Raw genomic sequence first — 21144 nt, forward strand, 5'->3', positions numbered from 1 at the left:
TGAGGCTAACCAAAGCTATTTAACCATTTTAAATAATTATTTCTTACAGAACTATTCACAACAGAATGGTTTAAAGAATAAAATGGGTAATTATCTCCTCTTTTTACACTAACAATGCAATGCTTAAAGATTTCAAACACATTCAAAGCTCAAATCGGATCTGAAAATGTCACACAATATGAACGGAACCACAAAGCATCCATACTTTTTCATTGGAAATTAATAACTTCTGGTCTGTCGTTTGACAAAGATAGTGAAAAGGCAGCTCAAGACTCTATTTGACTCATGATACAGTGAACAACAAACACTAAATCAGTAAAAGAAAAAACTCTTTTATTCTTTAATACCATATATAATGCAACAATTGCATATCTTTGGCAAAAATAAACTTTATAAACCTTTTATTAACAGAGGTTAGCTTACAAAATCAAAAATCAGGTTCAGACTGCCACATACTACATGGCAGACGAACATGACAAAATTGATGGGGAAGTGGCAACTTAGTTAGTGGACCATTTCTTAATAATAATAATTAATAATAATAATAATAATAACAATAATTAATAGGCAGCTGTTTTCAGAATTGGCCTCAAAATCTAAAACTACTACTCGGTCCCCCTCCCTGCATTAATACTTGCATTCTGTAGTAGCACTATGTACAGCTGGGAGGGGAGGAATTGGCAGCCATGGTTAAAGTGACAGGGAAAGAGCTTCACAAGGATAGGCAGTTTTATAATTATCAACTCAAACAATAAGTTCTGGTTTGCCAGTGTAAGGGGGCAAGTGGCAGTTATATTTCACAATTTCACATGCTTGGGTATATAAAATCCTAATGTAGCCTCAAACAAACACTTAAAAACCCAATCATAAACAAACAACCTAAAGGTCCGGGACCACAGGGTACACACAGCCAGGCAAGTTTTGTGAGCAGCAACTTTGGCGATCTCAAAGGGGACAAAAAAACAACAAAACAAAAACAGCTGGGAGTCCAGAGAGTTCTTAGTAGCACAGTGCTCACTTCACCTCCGGTTGGCTCTCCTATCACCTTTAGCTCATTAAATACAATGTCCACTCTCCCTAGCTTCAGTTACTGTGATCCTTTCTCCCATGATCAGCACCATTCGCGAATGTCTTAGTCTCGGCTGCAGGCATGTTTATTGTGCGGTTCACATTGTCTCTGGTTTCCTCTCAAGCCCTGGGAACTCTCTGGGGGTCTCAAAAGCAGCAGTGGATAGGAGGGGGTCCCCATAGCACCCCCTACTGGAGGATTCGTCACACATTTTGAACCAAGTAAAAGATGATAAAGGCCTTATTCGGGAAGAGGTGACGCTCTCTGCAAAAAAAGTCAAGGGACAGGAAGGGAGGAGAGTGGTTCAAATGTTATAGTAGAGGTAAAGAGGTTCTTGTTTTGATTGGCCGCTATTTAGTACACTCCAAAAGCAGGCAGTATGTGCATGGGCAACGATTTAATCAAGCCAGTGAGTGCACATAGCACACCTGGTTATACAGATCGCTGGCGTCTGAGAAACACTGAGACTGATGTGCATGCAACAAAAAGCTGTTTCTTTCAAGCTGTTCTTCAGTCATAGTGGTCAGGATGGGGATGCAAAACTGATCCAATCAGGATGCACAGAGGAGTCACATGGTTTTGACATCATAACTGCGGCAGCAAAAGGCTCCCAGGGGCATGCCATCCACCACACGATATATAAACCAGCAGTACAAAAATAAAATAACTACAGGTATTTAGGTCAACTAATTATTGCATTTCTTCTTTGTATCATGTTTATAATATGATCCAAAATCAATGGCACTTACAAATATCTTTTTTCTTTTTTTTAAGCTTTTTTCCCCACTATGAAGCGTGAGAGGTCTTGGGAGCTTGAAAATCCATGCATTCATTTTCCGTATAAATAAGTTTGTGTTGATTTAGAGGTGGAAGCATGCAAAATCTTGTAAGTTTGAAGCTTTTTGACAGTCTCTCTCTCTTTCTTTCTTTTTTTATGATTAACATCTTCAAACCCTCTTAGTTTTATAAACTTACTGATGTGGGCTGTTCATTCAAATCGGATTCTTTTCTGTACATGAAACATGTCAGTATGGCTTTTCTCTCCTGTGTTTGTATTGCCATGTTTGATGAGTGGACCGGGACGTTATCCCAGTTAAAAAGACTAAAGGAAAGAAAACACCCCAACAACTACAAACAAGAAGGAAGATACACCAAACCAGAAGAGAGAGGTCGGGCAGGCCACAGGATAGAGTTACAGAATTGGGTTCATTTTCTACTGAGTTTCCTGCTCTTGCGTCTTGAGGCGACTAAACTGGTGCGAATACCGGCCAGGTGTAGAAGCGAGCCGGCCGCCTCCTTGAGCTCCTCATCCACGTCAGACCGAGAATCTCTCCTGTTCCTCTTCCCTAAAAGCTGGCCCTGCAGTGGGCTGTGTGGCCATCGATCCAGGACTTCTCTCTCCTGATCGTGGTGCAAACCCAGGCTGAAGTTGACCGGCTGTGAAAGAGGCATCTGGCTTGGGCAGGGCGGGACAGGGGTGCTGCTGTAGTTGTGATCCTGCTTTGGATCCCGACTAACAACCACCAAGTCCCTTCGGGAGAGATCTATGGGTCCTTCCTGGTCTGCGTCTGAGAAATCATAAGCAGAGAGATAATTGATTAGACAGAATTATGAATTAACTTTGACATTTTTTAATTATAACCAGTTGTGCTGCAGTTTCAGGATTATTTAATAAATAGAACATTCAAAAGACCAGCGTTCCTTTGAAACAAATATTACATTATAAATAGATCCATCTAAAGCCAATTTTTGATCGGATGATCCATGTTTGAAGCCAATAACAGAACAGCCAATATGAACAGTTAATATGCATGTCTTGATTGAAATAAACCAGATGTAAAACATGAATAAAAAGAAGCTGAGAACAAAAAAGGACAATGAAATAAATGAGGTGTTGGTGTGTGATGGTGGTCTCTTACATGAGTCAATGTTCTGCTCAGAGGCAGACTTTAACAGCATCATGGCAGTGGCAGCATCAAAATCACATTCTGTAAAGAGAAAGAAATGTTTGATGCACACAAATATTGACTATGCGATGTGTATGTGTGTGTGTTTAAACGAATGAGTCACTTCCACCCAGGAGCGAAACAGTCTCTTTCTAATTTCAAAGTACCAGTGCCTTGGTTGTCAAGGTTACCAAATACAGGAAAGAGATGGCATCTATGTGCGCACGGTGTAGACTTCAAGTACAGGGTGAGCGGAACAAAAAGAGCTGAGATGAGTGATAGGCTGATGGTATGTCAGATAATGGTGTGTAAAATATGAGCGGGTCATGGATCATCTGAAAAGACTTGATGAAGTGTACTAACCTTTAAGGGCACAGCCCTGCTCTGATGTGAAAAGGTGATGAGGAGGAGACGAGGCACTGCGGAGTAAAGAGAAAGAGCAAGAAGATATTAAACACAACGTTTGCATATTCTCTAAACCTTTATATTATATATTTTTATGTAATAAAACATTTTTACATTACATTATATCTTTTTATTTTATCTAAGGCTGTAAACAGTAAAATATTACAATGGGCTGTAACAATTCACTCTATTTTGATGCATGTGTAAAAATCCAGACGATTCAACTAACTATTTTGAAACTAATTTTAATCTCATGAATCGCTTGTTTCCTAATAACAACACTTCATTTATATATTCGCTGAATATTTCCAATACTAATAATTTTGGGGTGCCCGTCTTAATCTTCCATGTCACACTTTCTCACAAAATATATAAATAATAAATTCTTGTATTATCCCTTATCCACCAGAAACAAGACACGATTCCCATCTTCCTCTGGGCCAGGTTACAGCTATTTGTTCAATTCTCATCCTATTTTCACATGTATGAAATTATTTTATGATTAATCCTGATTTTAAGAGAATTATGGCCAGTGACAAAAAAAAAAGCAAGACTGATGCTTTCTGCTACATCTGTGTACGTTTTACTGCATCCAAACAGTGACAAAAAAGTGTAGATTTTGTCAAACAAAAATTAACTTTTGTTTGTTGGATTGTTGCATGTAATATAGAGGATCTTATTATTTGATATCTCCTTTGTTTATTAGTGTTTGTATATATTTCTCCAATAAAACAGAGAGGGAAAAAAGAACATAATAGATTTTGTGAAAGAAGCTTATTTATTTATAAACTTGTTCTTTGACATTAAGGGACCTATTATACACCCGGCGCGACGCCAGGAGTGAGTCGTTTTTTTGCTAGTTTCCTGAAGCAGTTATAATTTTCACTAGAGATTCTCCGATCAGCATTTTTGGGGCCGATTACCGATCACCAAGATCATGATCTGCCGATTGCCGATCACGGCTGATCACAGAATGGCAGGGGAAAGGGAATCTTTTATCTATAATTTTGCAGAGTTTGCACCATTTGTAGAAATGAAACTAACTCTAAATTAACTGTATTGAGACAAAAAACCTATATAAATATGCTAGAGTCAAGATCTTGAAGAACCACCAAGCGTTTATTTTAAAAAAATGAGATAAATTAAATATCGCTCTGACGCACGGTGACTTTCTGATAGCATTTAGCTTAGTCCACTAAGCCCAGTTCATTCACTATGGTACCAAACAGAGATCAAGTTAGAAGCGACCAAACACCTCCACGTTTCCCTATTTAAATACAGTTACACGAATAGCTGAACGACCTAGTATGGTAACACAAAATAAAAAAAACCTGGAGGGGGAGATGTGAAGGAGGATTTTTCAGGCATGACCTTTTACTGCGTCGAGTCAAAGTACTCTCAAAAGTGCTATTCCGCCATACATTTTAATTTTAAAACAGCTTATTATGTAGGTAGCCAATGTGCCCGATACTTTCACTTGATACAAACATTTGTTTTTGTGATTAAAATACATAAAATATTACCAAAACATTTGTCTTCCTGTGTGCAGAAATTTGTTTATGTAGCCGTGACAACAAAACGCGTCCGCGCACGGAGCAAGCGCTCTTAACACAGGCACGTATGCCTGTGTTAAGAGCGCTTGCTTCATGCGCGCTGCGCGACCACCCGCAAGCCTTGCACTTCTGAAAGTCTGAGGAGCCACTCGTGTTGCTACCATAGATATACATAATAAATAACATACTTAATTACATAATATACTTTATTATGTATATCTATGGTTGCTACTACTCTCCGGAGCCGCCATCTTTATTTTGAGTCTGACGAATCGACGCGCATATTTTGCTTGCGTCGCGTGTGAAATGTTTTCCTCCCAGGTACAGTGGCATATGTTTCAGCATGTCATATGAATATAGTTTTAATTTTTTCAAACGCCAAATGATCACGATGACGTTGAGATGGCCCGCTCATAACTAGTTCAGAGCTATCATGGTTGTCATGTCAACACGCGCGCATTCCCTGATGTAGGATGACAGAGTTTACGACAGTAGTAGAGGACAATATTTTTTCCCAACTGTAGGGGGACCCCGAGAGCAAAAGTTACCTAGTGCTGATTTAATAATCTTTTTGTCAATAAAAACTTTTGACATTCTATTGCTTTTGTTATTTTGGTAATTGCATTAAAGCAATTACATATATAGAATTTAAAAAATAATCTTATTTTGTGCAAAAAATGATATTTTTGAGCTCAGCATCATCACTTTTTTTTTTTTAAAGATGCTATTAAATTATATTATGTGCAAATTAATGGCAACAAAATACGCTAACTTAAAAGTTACTTTTGCCACAAATAAAATAAACAAACTGTCTGAAGTACTGTATTTTTCTACAAGATACGAGCTATTTAAAAATGCATTTTAAAATTGTTGTTAATCAGTTTAAGTATCAAATCTGCAAAAAAAAGGCAGAATCAAATACCAGTGAATCTTAATTTGAACCGCTATATTAAATATAATCCAATCAACTCCATTTCAAACCACCAATACATTTTATACTAATAACCTGTGGTAAATTTTGGTCAACATCAAAGATGTTAGCCTACACTGGACAAGAGCGGAGCATCATGACATATCAAAACTAAATCACTTATTTTATTTTTAAAAAGCTGTCTACTCTGCAAGTGCTTGTCTGTGACAAATCGCCAAGTAACCTTCTGAAATCTTGGGAAGCACCATATAAGCATTGTTGATAAATATCAGAATATCCATTAGTTGTACAATCAGACCCGTGTTGATACCTAGGAGGGGAGGCAGGAGGAGTGCAGAAGGCATGTGCATTTGGGAAGTGCTGCTTCTTCAGGGCTTGCATCAGCATGGGCCGGAACTCGGGGTGAACGCACCACAGAGAGCCTTTCCCATTGGTCTAGAAGGAACAGAGAGGGGAGGAGTCAGAAGCGCAAGAATGATTTCAGCATGGTGGTGTGAGGAAAATGCTCATGTTAAATGACAACAGGACCATCTGTCTATCTGATCCAACACTATACATTCATGAACATGAATGCATAAAATGATCCTTTTGACTCATCATGAAACTATAATGACCATATGGGAAAGGATGTGGAACGGTGGCTTTTGCTGTGTTTGCATTGGGTTTTTTGTGCGTGTTTGAATAAAGGACTCATCACCCTTTGTCTGAGGTGTGGTCCTGCAGGGGGAGTATGACCTTGACTCACTTCACTAGCCGTGTTCATAAACAGGAAAGAGGAAACATTACCATGGCAACAGACACTAGGCTGAGACATATGAAACCCACAGATTCACACACAATGTCACACGTTAATGAAACATACTGTCCTCACCGTTACATAAATCATTTTGCCATCAACGGTTCACACAGAAGAAATGAAAACATCTGCCTCACTTCATTTAACTGCCTGCGTTCCTTTCCTGCTTTGAACACATCGGTTTTCAAAAAAACCCTAAACCAAAATCCCTCTTGACAAGCCTGTTAGCACACTGCAGTCAGCCCTGCACTACTTTATACACTGACCCAGTTAGTTAAACGTCAGAGCGAGTTCTTTGCAGCAGTCTTGAGAAAAAAGATGTTATTCTAATTTACTACAAGGCTCTCGGGAATACTTGATTGTGATTGGTCAATTGCAGCATTCTGAGGTCAGTGTTTTTGAGTGTTGTCCCAGGCAACCATTCTTACTCTGCTGGTTTCATGTCTCTTAAAAAACATTGCAATCATGCATATTAAAAATAATTTCAATCCTCATTAAAATTTTAAGTAGGGCTGTCAATTTAATGTGTTCATTTTAATAATTAGTTATGGAAAAATAACATGATTAAAATTATTTAATGCAATTAACGCACATGCCCCGCCCCTGACCTGCGTAGGCCATCTTACATTTCATACAGTTAATGGGTGACGGACATGAAGCAGGGCAACACTGTGTGATGGAGCCTATATAATGCAGTTAGAATGCCTCTACAATTAAAGATATTGGGGCAAAAACGCTCATGTATAAGTTTTTCTTCTCTTTTTTAAGCAATCGATGATCGTATCACATAAGGGCTTTTTTAAATTCCGAATCGAGTAAAAATGTGATATTGATTTTATACAGCAGTTCAATATATAATAAGTTAATACTGGGGTATATTTTAGACACAATATTGTCGGCTTTTGCAAAATTTTGCCTGCGCAGACCGATGACATCGCGTATGACATCAATGTACCATGAAAGCGATTAGGGAGTAGACAGCTCCATATGCTTTCAAATCGCTCTTGTGATACGTTGTGGTGATACACCCCATCCGCCTTCAAGTCCAACCCACCAGGTGTTTTGTTTTTTGAATGAATTCATATATTGAGCGAATCAATTGGGTGAACCAATTATTGAATGTCCTATTCAAAAAGAGAGCCCTTTACTTGAATCAGTCATTTGCAAAAACCGAATGACTCAATGACTTATTCATTTAAACATTTACCGCCACTTAGTGACATTTTTAGTTTGTTATTTAGAGTATCACTTAATTAAAAAATATACATATATTATTTTGTGGATAGTTTGCCCAAAAATTTAAATTCTGTTTATTTACATTTTACTCTCATGTGTTTCAAACCTGTATGATTTTCTTTCTTTTTTGCATAACATAAAATAAGATATTTTAAATAATGTTGGTAACTAAACTGTTTTAGTCTGTAAACATATCTAAGTACCAATTCAGATGTAGCTTAAAAAAAAAAAAAAAAAGCCATTATAAAGATTGGAAGAGCCAGGACATTTTTAAATATAACTCTGATTGTATTAATCTGAAAGAAGAATATCATACACACCTAGGATGTCTTCAGGGTGAGTAAATTATGGGATAATTTTCATTTTTGGGTGAACTACCCCTGGAAGAATGATAATTAATACATTTATCATGTTATTATACTAAAAACTATACTATTTTGTCTAAATATATTAAAAATGAAAAATCACGAAAACTAAAATGAAATTTCAAATGGTACATAGATATTTTTTAAAGTAACAATATAAATCCACAACAGAGTTATATAGTATTATATATTATAGAACCTATTAATATTTTTTAATTAGCATTTATTTTTATATTTTCCATTTTCAATTAACATTTAGTAATTGTGTTATGTGCTTTTGTCATTTTAGTTTTTTTTATATATATATATATATATATATATATATATATATATATATATATATATATATATATATATATATATATATATATATATATATATATAAACTAAAATCAGTTTAACTTTAATATATTTTTTTCACATAATTTTATAATTTTTATTTTATTTTTCAGTTTCATTTAAAAAAAAATTATATATTATTCCAAACACTGACTGATTCAAAAAATAATAAAAAAATTGTTGTGCATCCCTACTTCGACAAGATACAAGACCCACAAGACATACACAACATAGGAATGTTCATCTTTCTTGCGTTATTACCTTTCCTATGCTTCGCTCTACTTTACGGAAGCACTTGTTGAGGGACAGGTTGTGGCGCACTGAGTTCTTCCAGCCAGTAGGGGCACTGGAGAAATATGGAAAATGCTTGAGGATCCAACCGTAGATGTCCTTCACTGGGAGAGATTTGCTGGGCGACTGCTCGATAGCCATGTATATCAGTAAGGAGAAAGAAAAGGGAGGCTTTGACTTGTAAGGATCTCTCTCATTTCCCGCAGAGACAGAGGAGGCCGACGAGGCCGGGTTGCTGTGTGGCGATCCACCGCCGCCCTCAATGTCAAACAGCGGGCTGTTGATGGGTTGCGCCTCGGTTCCACCGAGCGAGAAGTTCTGCAGCAAGTTCTCGTGAAGCCAGTTCAGGTTGGTTAGCTCATCATCTTCAGACTCGCCTGCTACTACACTCAAAGCTCCAGTACGAACGATCTGGTCCAGACTGGTAGCCATGGGACTGGAAGCACTCTCTGCTTCAGGGAGAGTTCCAGCTCCACACACGCCCTGCGCTCCAGGAGATTCGGCTTTCTTATCTGGAGACATCCCGATGATCGGACCCATCAAACCAGGAGGGTCTGTGGACGTGAAGGGCATTGGAGAGAACAGAAAGAGGGTACTGGTTACTACAACACCCAATGACAGATAAATGTGGATTTATTTATTTACCAAAACACAATTTTCATTTAGCCAAAAATGGAGTTTCAGTGATTAAATTTGGGTCAAAGTAAAATTCTTCAGCAATGCCTCTCAATTTTTTTATTAGAACTCTTTTGCTCCTCTTTTTACCTATTGGGCAATAATTGCAAATTGTTTGGTTTTAATGTTTACTTGTATCTTTTCAACATTTTGCGCACAAAATATGCTTGCATAGTCAAAAGGCTTCTTTCGAGAAGTACCAACTCTTTTTATCAATGATTTTGGTTCTATAAAATGATATGCAAGATTATGACCACATTTGATTAATGTACTAGAATAACAAAAGTCAATTCGGGTACATTTGGGGTAAAATTGAATCACATTTATCATTTCAAAATGTGAAAAGAGGTAAAGTGTTTTTTCACTTTCTTTTATCGCTAGAACATTGCCATCTCTGTGCCTGCAGCATTACTCTTGGTGGAATTAAGAGGCCCTTTAGGACAAAGTTAAGGGCCTCTTAGGTGTCTACTTAAGTGTCTGAGAGGACCAAGACCCTCATCTTCAAGATGCTACCACACCAGAACAAGTACAAGTAAGTAGAGTGTGTACTCTAGGGTTCTTAGACAGCCACTGAAGATGTGCAGCTCTGTCATCAGCACCATATACCAAGACAGACAAGGATGGAGAGGATAAGTGATATTCAGTTCCCGCCTGTGGCCGCACACAGACTCAAGACACACATACAAGAGAAAATCTCACAGAGACCAATTTAGAAATCTACCTGCAACAGACTAAGCAAATGGCTTTAATGGACATCCATGGAAAGCACACAGAATATTTATAAATAAATCATCAGCTCAAGTAAAAGAGGGCTGAGTGGCTGGGAGAGTGAATGTTTCTCTGCCCACTATTATACCCACTGCCATGGAAACCATACAGCACATCAATAAATAAATAATCACATAAAGTGCTGCTCTGAATCATTCTCTCTCCCACTCTGGAGAATAAAGTGGAGGGCACAAGGAGGGGGTTCTACTTCCTCTTACAGACCATTCAAAACACCCCAGACACAAATAAACATCTTCCTCTTCACATGAGTACTGTGATAAAAAGGTGCTAAAAAAAATTGAGATCCCACTTATTTTAAGGTGTCTTTGTTACACTGCAATTATATATTTAAATACTAAGTATATTAAGTAACTTCATTTACTTACTTTAGAGTTAGGGATCACGTAATTACACATAATTTATAGTTATACTTAGGTACCTACATGTAACATACATGTAACAATGACACTGTAAAATAAAGTTACCAAAAAAGCTTACATACAGTTAACCCCAAAATGACAATTATGTTATAATATACACATGTTTATGTCATTCCAAACCCGTATGACCTTCTTTTATTAGTGAAATACAAAAAAAGATTATTTAAAGTATGTGCATGCTGCTTTTTCCCATACAATGAAAGTGGATGGAAACCAGGGACTGTCCAACTCCAAAAACCTTATGATAGCTGAGCTATATTTCAAGAGTTCCAATGCTATATGATAGCTTTCTGTGAGCAACAGATTGTCAATTAAGCCATTATTCACTGAAAATACTTCATTTGTGGTCACCATTTACTTTAACTATGTTCCATGGAACAAAGCAAGTCATACGTGTTTTGAAACACAGAGAGGTGGCGAATAAATTACTATTTAAAGATGAGAAAACTATGCTTTTAGGGAGCTTTTTTTATTTAATTTTGCTGCAAATGAAACACTTCCAGGTTCTATGCCAGGATGTCGGCTCATTACACAGTTCACTTGAAGCAGGAGCTGGCCAATACAGAGCTGGCATTCTGACGTAGAACACGAAAGCGCTGCACTGTCTTAACAAGGTGAACCGCATCAAAGACTGACAAGAAAGGAAAGAAATTGCTGTTATTATAGTTTAGTTTCTTTTCTTTTTGCGCACAAAAAGTATTCTTGTCACTTCAAAACATTAAGGTTGAACCACTGTAGTTACATGGACTTATTTAACGATGTCTTTTCTACCTTCCTGGACCTTGAAAGTGGTAATAACATTGCAGTCTATGGGTCTCTCGGATATCATGAAAAATATCTTAATTTGTGTTTCAAAGATGAACGAAGGTATCACAGGTTTGGAACGACATGAGAGCGAGTAATTAATGACAGAAATTTCATTTTGAGGGGAACTGACCCCTTAATATATGATAATCACATAAACGTTTTTTTTTTTTCAATATCGTTCTGCCCTGGAATAAAACAATCCATCACCCGTGTCCGTATCATTATGCTCCTGTATTGTATCCACCTGCCGTTTTGATTTCCAGTATCATTCTCTTTGGGTGGCTTTCTTCATGGGCACTCAAGGGCAGGGACGGCAACAGTACGTTCTTTATAGCACATTTAGTACTGTCTGGTTCCCATCCTGCCCCAGGAGGAGACCTGATCCCTGCACTCATGGCGGCACTCATTAGCAAGACAAATCTAACTCCCTCCAACAAGCTCATCAGCCCATTACCAAACCCTCAATCCACACATACAGACAATGCTAATGGTGACACTCTACCAGTTAACTACTTCAAACAGAAATACACCCAAACAATCCCACTATGAGTAAACTTTGGTCAATGGGAGGGGCAGCTTAGAAATACAACTAATTACCCTTTTAATTCCTAGGCTCTCTGGGAAAGCTATGGCATTTATTTAATGTCACCGATAATTATCCAGAATAGTTTATGTACACTCTACACACTGAAAAATACTGGGTTATTTTTTTCTACCCAAATCCAGGGTTATTTTTTCAATGTTTAGGTAGTTTTTGTTATATCCAGATCCTCGGTCAGACATAACATCCCAGGGGTTTAGCTATTTATTGCGGACCTCTTCAGGAGAAAGCAGTTCTCGACATCAAATTGGTACATGTCTTATGCAAATACAGGTTTGTGTGCATTTTATTTTATCTATAAATTGATCATTGTTCTGTATGTCCTTTACTTTTATGCAAAGCAACATACAGGGATGCAAGTCACCTACACGCATAAAATTGTATGATTTTATTTAAAAAAGATACAATATAAAATATTTCCTCAGAGCTGCTCACTGTTTTGAAATGGACAGGTTATGGACCCAGTCAAAGCAGATTTTAGAAACGAGATAACAGAGACTGGTCAATTAAGCTTAAATTACTTCCTAAGGTTTAATTTATAATATTTGTTAAACAAGCTTAAAATAATTAAACAATATAAAATATGATATACTGTAAAATATGATTGAAAATAAAGGAATTATCATGCAAATTCTCATGTTTTTTTTAAGTTTAAAGGGTTTAAGTTAATCTGTAAACATGAATTCATGTATGAAGTAAAAAAGAAAGAAAAAAACTAGTATTTTATAGCCTAGAAATCTAGACGCACCCTAACGTCAGCAAATCTAATTTGCCGCGAGTGTCGTTTAGTAACTCTCAATACACGTCTAAGCTGTAAACGCCAAACTCTGGTCAGGCCAATCACATCGTGTATAGAGTCGGTGGGCGGGGCTTGACATAATGACGGTAGAGTTGCACTTGCGTGCTTCTAGTAAACACAGAAACTGGCGAACGGCGGCGGTCTTTCGAATCAGCTCTGACCGCGACTCTGGAAGACTCTGAGTTAAGCTTTTCTCTGAGAAAAGAACAAAGAACGGCACTGAAGTCATTCTTAAGAAGGGAAGATGTCTTCTGAGTTTTGCCGAACGGATACGGCAAAAGTTTAATCTGTCAATAAGCTCTGCTTCACCTTCGTTGCTCTGGTTGGTTGTAGCAATATAAAATTGCGTGCACGCCGTTCAGATGGAGTTTTAAAAAAAAAAAACATTTATCCCGCCCCTCGGATTGAGCCCTGTCAATGGTGAGTGTCCGGACCAAAAAAAAAATCATCCTGGTCCTATACTTTAGGATTAAAGGAACACGCCGACTTTTTGACACTTTAGCTTATTCAAGTATCCCCCAGAATTAGATAAGTCCATACATACCATAGCTCTGTCTGACGCACCTACGGCTAGCTTAGCACAAAGACTGGAGCTAAACGACTCTATCTAGCCTACTCAATAAGGGACAAAATAACGCCAACATTTTACTGTTTACATGTTGTGATGTGTATAGTTACATTGTGTACTAAGACCGACATATTGTGATTTTCTAATATAGACCGATATGGCTAGGGACTATTCTCTCATTCCTGCGTAGTAGTCAAGGAACTTTGCTGCCATACCAAGGGTGCTGCGAGCGCAATGATATTACGCAGCGCCTGGAAATATTCCCCAGCACGCTCTGCTTGTGTTTCGCACCAGGGTTCGGATGGCAGCGTTCACACTTATTCACCTGAATCGCACTAACAGAGCAATCGAACAACACAAGCTAAGTTTATACACCCACTAAATGTTTTTTTTTTATGGATTATTGAAAAATAAATTAGTCCAGCATTAAGTCCAGCATACGTCACCGGAAGATGGAGTTATGACATTCTGCAAGATAATAAATCTTTTGTAATAAATAAATTAAAATATTTTTTTTAACATGCACAGATTCATTTACAATTAAAAATAGATGGGGATTTTATATGAGCAATATCTCAAAGGAAACCATATTTATTAGTGATGCTTTCTAAAATGGCATGTAGCTTCTGCATTTTTTTTGTGCTACACACATGAATGATTGTGAGGCTTCTTAAGGAGAGATGTCACACACAGTTGCACCTCACAGATTATAAAACTGGTGAATAAATTCCAAAAACATGCACTCAAAAGGAGTCGCTCAAGACATATCATGGAGACGTGTGAATAAAAAGCAACCACCTAAAAATAACTTTAACTTTGAAGACCCTAAGAAGTACACTCTAACACACCGAGGACACTTTAGCAAATGCATAGCAATGCCTTATCCACTAAAGCGTTGTGGCAGAAAATTTTGCCAGCACTTCCTTATATTTTCCTCACCAACAACATAAAAAAGAGTGTGAAATTATCTAATAGATTATACAAAGAAAAAGCTGTTTTTCCTTTTTCCATCCCCACTAACATCAGTTTGAAGGAGGATTTATTCAGTATTGAACCACTGATGTTTGCAGAACGTTTGCTGGGAAGAGCATGTGCATCTGTAATAAAACAGTTGGAGATGGAGATCAAGGGGTCTTCTACATGTTTACGCATGCTTAAACAGCCCACTTCAATTGCTGTTCTGCCTTGATTCTTGTAGTGGTTGGTATTGGTCTGTCAAGTATCAGTCCTGACTCAAGGGCTAACCGTGCATCTCTGTCGCTGTGTGAGAGCTGATCTAAAAGCCCAGCAGGAAGGTCACCTAACCCTATTAGAAAACTGGGGGAGATTAACAACTTTTTTATTTTTCTCTGTATAACCCAGAATTCAGGTATTCTCCTTGATGTCGAGGAGACATCTGACAGAGACTAATGGATTTACTTCCAGTTAAAATAAGCTCTAAGAAACTCTAAAACAAAGCACACAATACAAAGACCCTGCTGTTGTTGGTTAGTTCAGAGCTAGTTCTCTCCACAACTCTGAATCACGTTTTAAAGCTAAAGCTTCTTAAACATTCATATGCTGAAATGGTTCTGGAAGCTTGAAAGCTGTAATCCACCACTGTACAGACACCACATGAACAATACGAGTTGGTTTCAAAACATTTTTCTAATTTTTAATTAAACAATGTAATTAAAGTGAATATAAACATGCATATCTTATTTACATACAAATTAGTTCCTTAATTTAATAAATGCTTCCCATTTGTTAACTTCTTAACTTTACTTTATGTAAAACATCTTTTATACTTCTCTAATTCATCTCTAATAGATGCATAGTTTATAAACAAGCCCATTTGCCATTAAATGGTCTGTTTGTTTGTTTTTTCATTCAGGCTTTCAACAATTTGGTGCTTTTATCACAAAATTTGGTTGCTAAATGGAAAGCACACAGTTTAAACTCTGTCACTATGCACCAACCAATGACAGATTATGCATGTATTCATAAATATTACACAAGAAATCATGACTTGAATTTTGTGAATTAATCTGTAAATTACCGTTACAGCAATTCAATTTTAAGTTTACACACCGTCTGCACTGCATGCAAGTGGTGTGAAACAATAATTTGATTGATATCAAGTTTGAACATTTTATATACAAAATTATTTTTTAATTTTGCAACGTACATGCATATTACAATTGAATTTCTCTCTTTCTGTTTGGATGAGAAATGGGGAAATTGGGGTGAAATGCTGTTTCATGCATACTGAGCTTTTTACACTGTTAAAGACTTGGATTCCCATCCTAAACATAGACAAAGTTTCAAAAACTAATGTTGGACGTTTGATGGAGTATTTATTTGTCAAAAATACTCCTTCTGGTTTCTCACAAGTTTCGGAGAGTTTTTTTCGAGTATGGGTCCACTTGACGTTAATAGAGCGGAAGGTCCTTGTATGGGCCGTTTGGGCTCTTCTCCCGGTAGGGTGCGCGCGCGTGTGACTAGAGCGAGAGAGGAAATGCACGCCCGGAAACACTCGCTCAGATGCAGATCCACTCGTCCGTTAACCATTATGACGCGCTTCGCTCCCGCTCCACTTTATTCCTATGGGGGACTTCAACGCTTCAACACAGCATTCCCGGAAGGCAGCGCTGCATTTGAATCGGTTTGAACGCAGAAATGACAGGAAGTTTCCTAACATCGCGGATTTCCACGGTCAATGCTGTCACAGGACTTCACCAAATCATACCAAAGAAGTGTGTTTTTGAAGGAGCGGTCCCAGCGATGAGTAAAACTGCTTCAAATGTCTATGCTGTTGGCTACCGTCGCATGAGTAAACATCAGTAAACAACACGATCGCATGCTTCGTCATTCAAATGCACTAAAGGTTAACGTTACTCCATTGTTGTTCTATGTATAACGTTACACTAGTCTGACGTGCAAAACCGTTTTGCTTGCTACTGCTGAGGTTTAGTCGCATACAATAGTCCATAAACCAAATCATGTCCTCATAAACTGCGAGTAAAGACACACAAATGTTGACAGGCCACTAAATACAGTACATACCACAGAGACGGACGTCCTGCTGCTGCTGTTTCTCCTGTTCAGTTTATTCCAGCCTGATTCTGGATCACGTATTAGCTGAATCCGATCAATAGCATACATGGGTCGATAGCCTACTTGGGTTTCTCCACGCTTGAGGACGTCACCGATTTGTTTGCGATCGTCATTCTTTAGCTCCGCCCACTCGATACGCCTCCAGGCGCTCGTTTTCCCCCGGAAAGACTCGGTACAGCCTATATTTCTTTTATAAATATAATAAAACTAAAGACTTTTCGGATATATGAAGGATGCAATACTACTCTATAGGTACACCCCCCCCCCTTAAGGTTATGATATCAACATTTTTTATACCTTTGAAAAACCAATAAAAACATATAAAAAATTTAATAAATCAAGTTTACTGAAGACAAATAAGCTGAAGAAAGAGCTACAACAGAACAAAGACACAAATAAAACAGACCTAACTGAAAAACTTCAAGCACTAGAAATAAGAAATACTACATCAAATGTATAAAAAAAACACTATATTTGAATTAAATATACACTTATTCAAGTTACAAAAGATTTTCTTTTTTTTGTGGTTATTGTTTGATTAGCATAACCCTTAACTGATAAGATTATATAATATTGAATTGGCATTAAATAAAAATACACTGGACCACTGTGATCCATTAAAAAGAGACTTTATTTTACTGTGCAAAAAGCAGAACATACAGAACAGATCCAACAATACAACCTTGATTCACATTATAAAATTTTCACACACCTGCAGCGTTTCTGACAACAGAGAAAAACTGAATAAAATACATAGCATAAAATAAATAGGCCTAAATAGGACTAAATATTTTTCACTTATATAGGCCTATTACCAGCCTAGAAATCTAGACGCACCCTAGTGGCAGCAAATTTAATCTGCCCGCAAGTGTCGTCTAGGAACTCTCAATACCCTTCTGAGCTGTATTCCTCTCAATCTGGATGGGTCAATCACATCGTGTATAGAGTCGGCGGGCGGGGCCATAATGACGACGGCTGAGTTGCGTTTGCGTGCTTCTACTAAACAGAAACTGGCGAACGGCGGCGGTCTTTCGAATCAGCTTTGACTGCGATTCTGGAAGACTTGGAGTTAAGCTTTTCTCTGAGAAAAGAACGGCACTGAAGTCATTCTTAAAAAGGGAAGATGTGTTCGGAGTTTAGCCGACCGGATACGGTGAATGTTTAATCTATCAACAAGCTCTGCTTCACCTTCGTTGCTCTGGTTGGTGTAGTGCTATCCTATCGCGTGCAGAGGGAGTTTGAAAGACAACCGTTTATCCCGCCCCTCGGATTGAGCCCTGTCTATGGTGAGTTTCCAGACCAAACATCTTGATGTGGGTCTGGCTTGTCAGGCTACCTATTTACCAAATTAAGATGACAAAACGAAAATATACTGAATCCGTCTGAAGTGTTGAAGAACCGGAATAGGGATGGTCAACAGTGGTCAAGTACTCGAATGTGACAGCGACGATGATCGCCCTGAATTTAAAAAATATATTTGTCTATTTTTCGGACTGGTTATTGCTGCATTTTGGGTGGTAACTACACTGCCCTACAAAGGCAAAAGACCTTAACTCACTGGAGTGTGGAACTGAGAAAAATGACTTTAAAGATTTTTTGTTGTCCAGCCAAATTAGTTATAGGTAGGACACTGCAAATCTGGCATTCAGATGTTTTAGTAATGACAATTATCTACATACACTTTTTTTTTACTCAAACTTGACTTTTGACCCCTATTTTGAAGTTACTGCACTCTGCCTTTGTATTGTCTGCAAAAAATGAGGAGTCATGCCAAGGCAAAAGGCAGTAACTTCCATATTATCAATATTTGGTTGCTGATCACCATTTGCAAAATCATTATAGTAACACCTGTATAAAATCTAATGATCATGGCATTTATTTTGGATAATTTACAATTAATTATAGCCCTCTTCTTATTACCATCATGTGCTTTGGTTGCATTCTGATGCCATATTAAGGACACAATACGTCTTGTAAAGAGTACCTTCATCGGTGTGCAGCAAAACTTACAGGTTGATAGGTGACACTGAATTATATGAACAAGATAAGCTTATTTCTAATGAGTAAACATTAGCATATATTATGCAAAGATATAAAAAAATAGAACAAATAACAAATCATGTAAAAATGCATGGGATTGGAATAAGATAAATAGCAAACAGTGCCGCTGGTTAATCAAGGGTTAAGTTTGGCTATCACGCTCTAATGACAGCGCGGACTGGATCAGATTGCCCATTCATAGGCTAAACAGAGTAATTATTTATTGCAATATGTTTTTAATGTTTTTATCTAGTAAAAAAATGATACTATAGGCTACATAGCTTAATTACTTTACATCTTTGAATGAAAATCGCCTAGCCTAAAGAACGACAAGTCGGAATAATTCTCAGAATGCTTGTGGATTAAACATCTCCGATGACGTTCATTGCCATGGATTTTATCGGTTTTACAAGAAAAGGTAGGATATATGGATATAACTGCGAACTGTTACTACTGATTGTATGCGTGAGCGCACGCTGTCACGGCATTCTAGTACACACACTCGTGCAGTGGGCAGCCCCACACTGCCTGACAGGCGCGCTGAGTGATTATTCTGCATTATGAAAACATGTATGACAGTAAACAGGCTACACCGTAACTTAAACGCGGCAAACTTTAATAGACAGTAAAACAAAGGCGGGACACCAACTGCATGTCGGTACCGTAACTTAATTTAGACGCATGGCTAAACAAAGGCAGAGTACCGTAACTCAGTTTAAGCGTTCCAAAACAAAGGCAAAGAGCGGTAACTGCTGTTACGATGTTCTGCCTTGGTTTCTCCTGGGCTTTTGGAAGTTACTGTTAAGACAATCCATAATTTTCTCGAAAAAACAACACATGATAAAGGAGGTCTTGAATGTCGCAAAAATGTCAATAACTCATTTTCGAACAAAAACGAAGTTACGGCCTTTTCCCTTTGCACGGCAGTACAGGTCTGATTGGTTAGAAAGCACACCTTCTAGACCCGCAAAATAAAGTGAAACTGAAGCACACAGTGATGCCTGGAAGCACTGCGATCTATGGCTGGGCGATATCAAAAAAAGTATAGCTCTATATTGTCGACATTTTTACGATATTCAATATATATCTCTATATGTTTGCAATTGCTTCAAAAAAAATTAAATATATTTTCTTTTGCCTCCATTAAAAACAACAAAAACTATTTAGATAGAACTAAATTAAATACAAAATGTTTATGTTTACTGAACAGGTTGGGTGTACAATGTACTTTTAAAATTACATATTATATATATATATATATATATATATATATATATATATATATATATATATATATATATATATATAATTTATTTTTTGTATAATTTATAAAAAATTTTACAAAACATGCAAATTACAAAAATATGACAAAACAGTGCTGTATTTTTCAGCTATAGGTCTATTTAACAGAAGCAAGTCAGGAAATAAATCAAATATATATATATATTTTAAAACTACTCAGTCTTCACTCTATAAATTAAATATAGGCTACACTGATTCTTAATAAATATATTAAAGTTGTTTAGACAAGCATGGGGTGGTTTTCTGTTTTTCATTGTTGTTTTATTAACATTAATCCGGCCCTTTAAGACCTTCACACACCAACTTCATTATAACACATTTCTCAGCACGTTCACTAAAGACAGACACTACTATGTTTACCTGAATACTCGCCAGGACGTGCATTTTTAAATTTGTTTGACCATTGAAACCCATTAATCCATCGCGATTAACCTATTAACCCATTAACCCATCGCGATCACATGTTGTCTGGAAGGCGTGTGCTAGGCTTGGGCGATATCTCGATATTTAAAATATTTTTTAAACTCGATATGGATTTTGACATATCGTATATATCGATATATTGTTTATATTTAATTCTGATTCCGCCACTTTGCTTGTTTTGCCTTCTCTGTGCTGTGCTCGGCCCTGCTAGCGCGCCTCCCTCCTCGTTGCTTTTGTTCCCCCTCCCCTCGCGTGTTGTCTCATTGAATGCGCCGACTTTCGAAACCAGGTGAGGATTATTTATCAAGTTGACAAGCGCGCGCATTGTTCAATGCTCAATTTAGAGACCATGAACTTCGTTCTAACACAACTGCTTGCTAAAACTCATAAATAAATATTAATGTTCATCATAGTTCAAATCGCAAGTTTCACCCACAGTCAGGTGATTGACACTATTGGTGCGAGACGCACTCGCAGTCGCAATCATGGCAGTTTATGATTTGTTTCTAACTGATGACCGCATATTATTTAAAAACATTTAAAAATGATTGCAATATCGTTATTTTTATTTTGTCAGCTTTATCACAGGATTATGATGAATAGGTCTTTATGTTTTAACCAAGAGGGAAATACGAGACATCCTGGGTGTCCTATGAGACACAGTGCTCTTCTGTAAGTTGTACTTTAGCCATCA

At 37.4% G+C, this 21144-nt stretch overlaps 1 protein-coding gene across 2 annotated transcripts in view; it reads right to left on the reverse strand.

Moving 5' to 3' along the window:
* Window positions 1-312: 312 nt before the first annotated feature.
* foxn2b (forkhead box N2b) overlaps window positions 313-21144 on the reverse strand; it is a 29252-nt gene continuing 8420 nt past the window's right edge. The window contains exons 2-6 of one of the 2 annotated variants that reach the window (XM_067430063.1): window positions 8902-9485; window positions 6215-6339; window positions 3379-3434; window positions 2989-3057; window positions 313-2637 (exon numbers count right to left, since the gene is read on the reverse strand). In XM_067430063.1, the coding sequence (XP_067286164.1) occupies window positions 2276-2637; window positions 2989-3057; window positions 3379-3434; window positions 6215-6339; window positions 8902-9485 (1196 nt within the window). In that variant the 3' untranslated portion in view covers window positions 313-2275. The remainder of the gene's footprint in view (window positions 2638-2988; window positions 3058-3378; window positions 3435-6214; window positions 6340-8901; window positions 9486-21144) is intronic. The other variant, XM_067430064.1, reaches the window with a different exon arrangement.

This window comes from Pseudorasbora parva, chromosome 21 (assembly GCF_024679245.1).
Source record: "Pseudorasbora parva isolate DD20220531a chromosome 21, ASM2467924v1, whole genome shotgun sequence".
NCBI classification, from domain to species: Eukaryota; Metazoa; Chordata; class Actinopteri; order Cypriniformes; family Gobionidae; genus Pseudorasbora; species Pseudorasbora parva.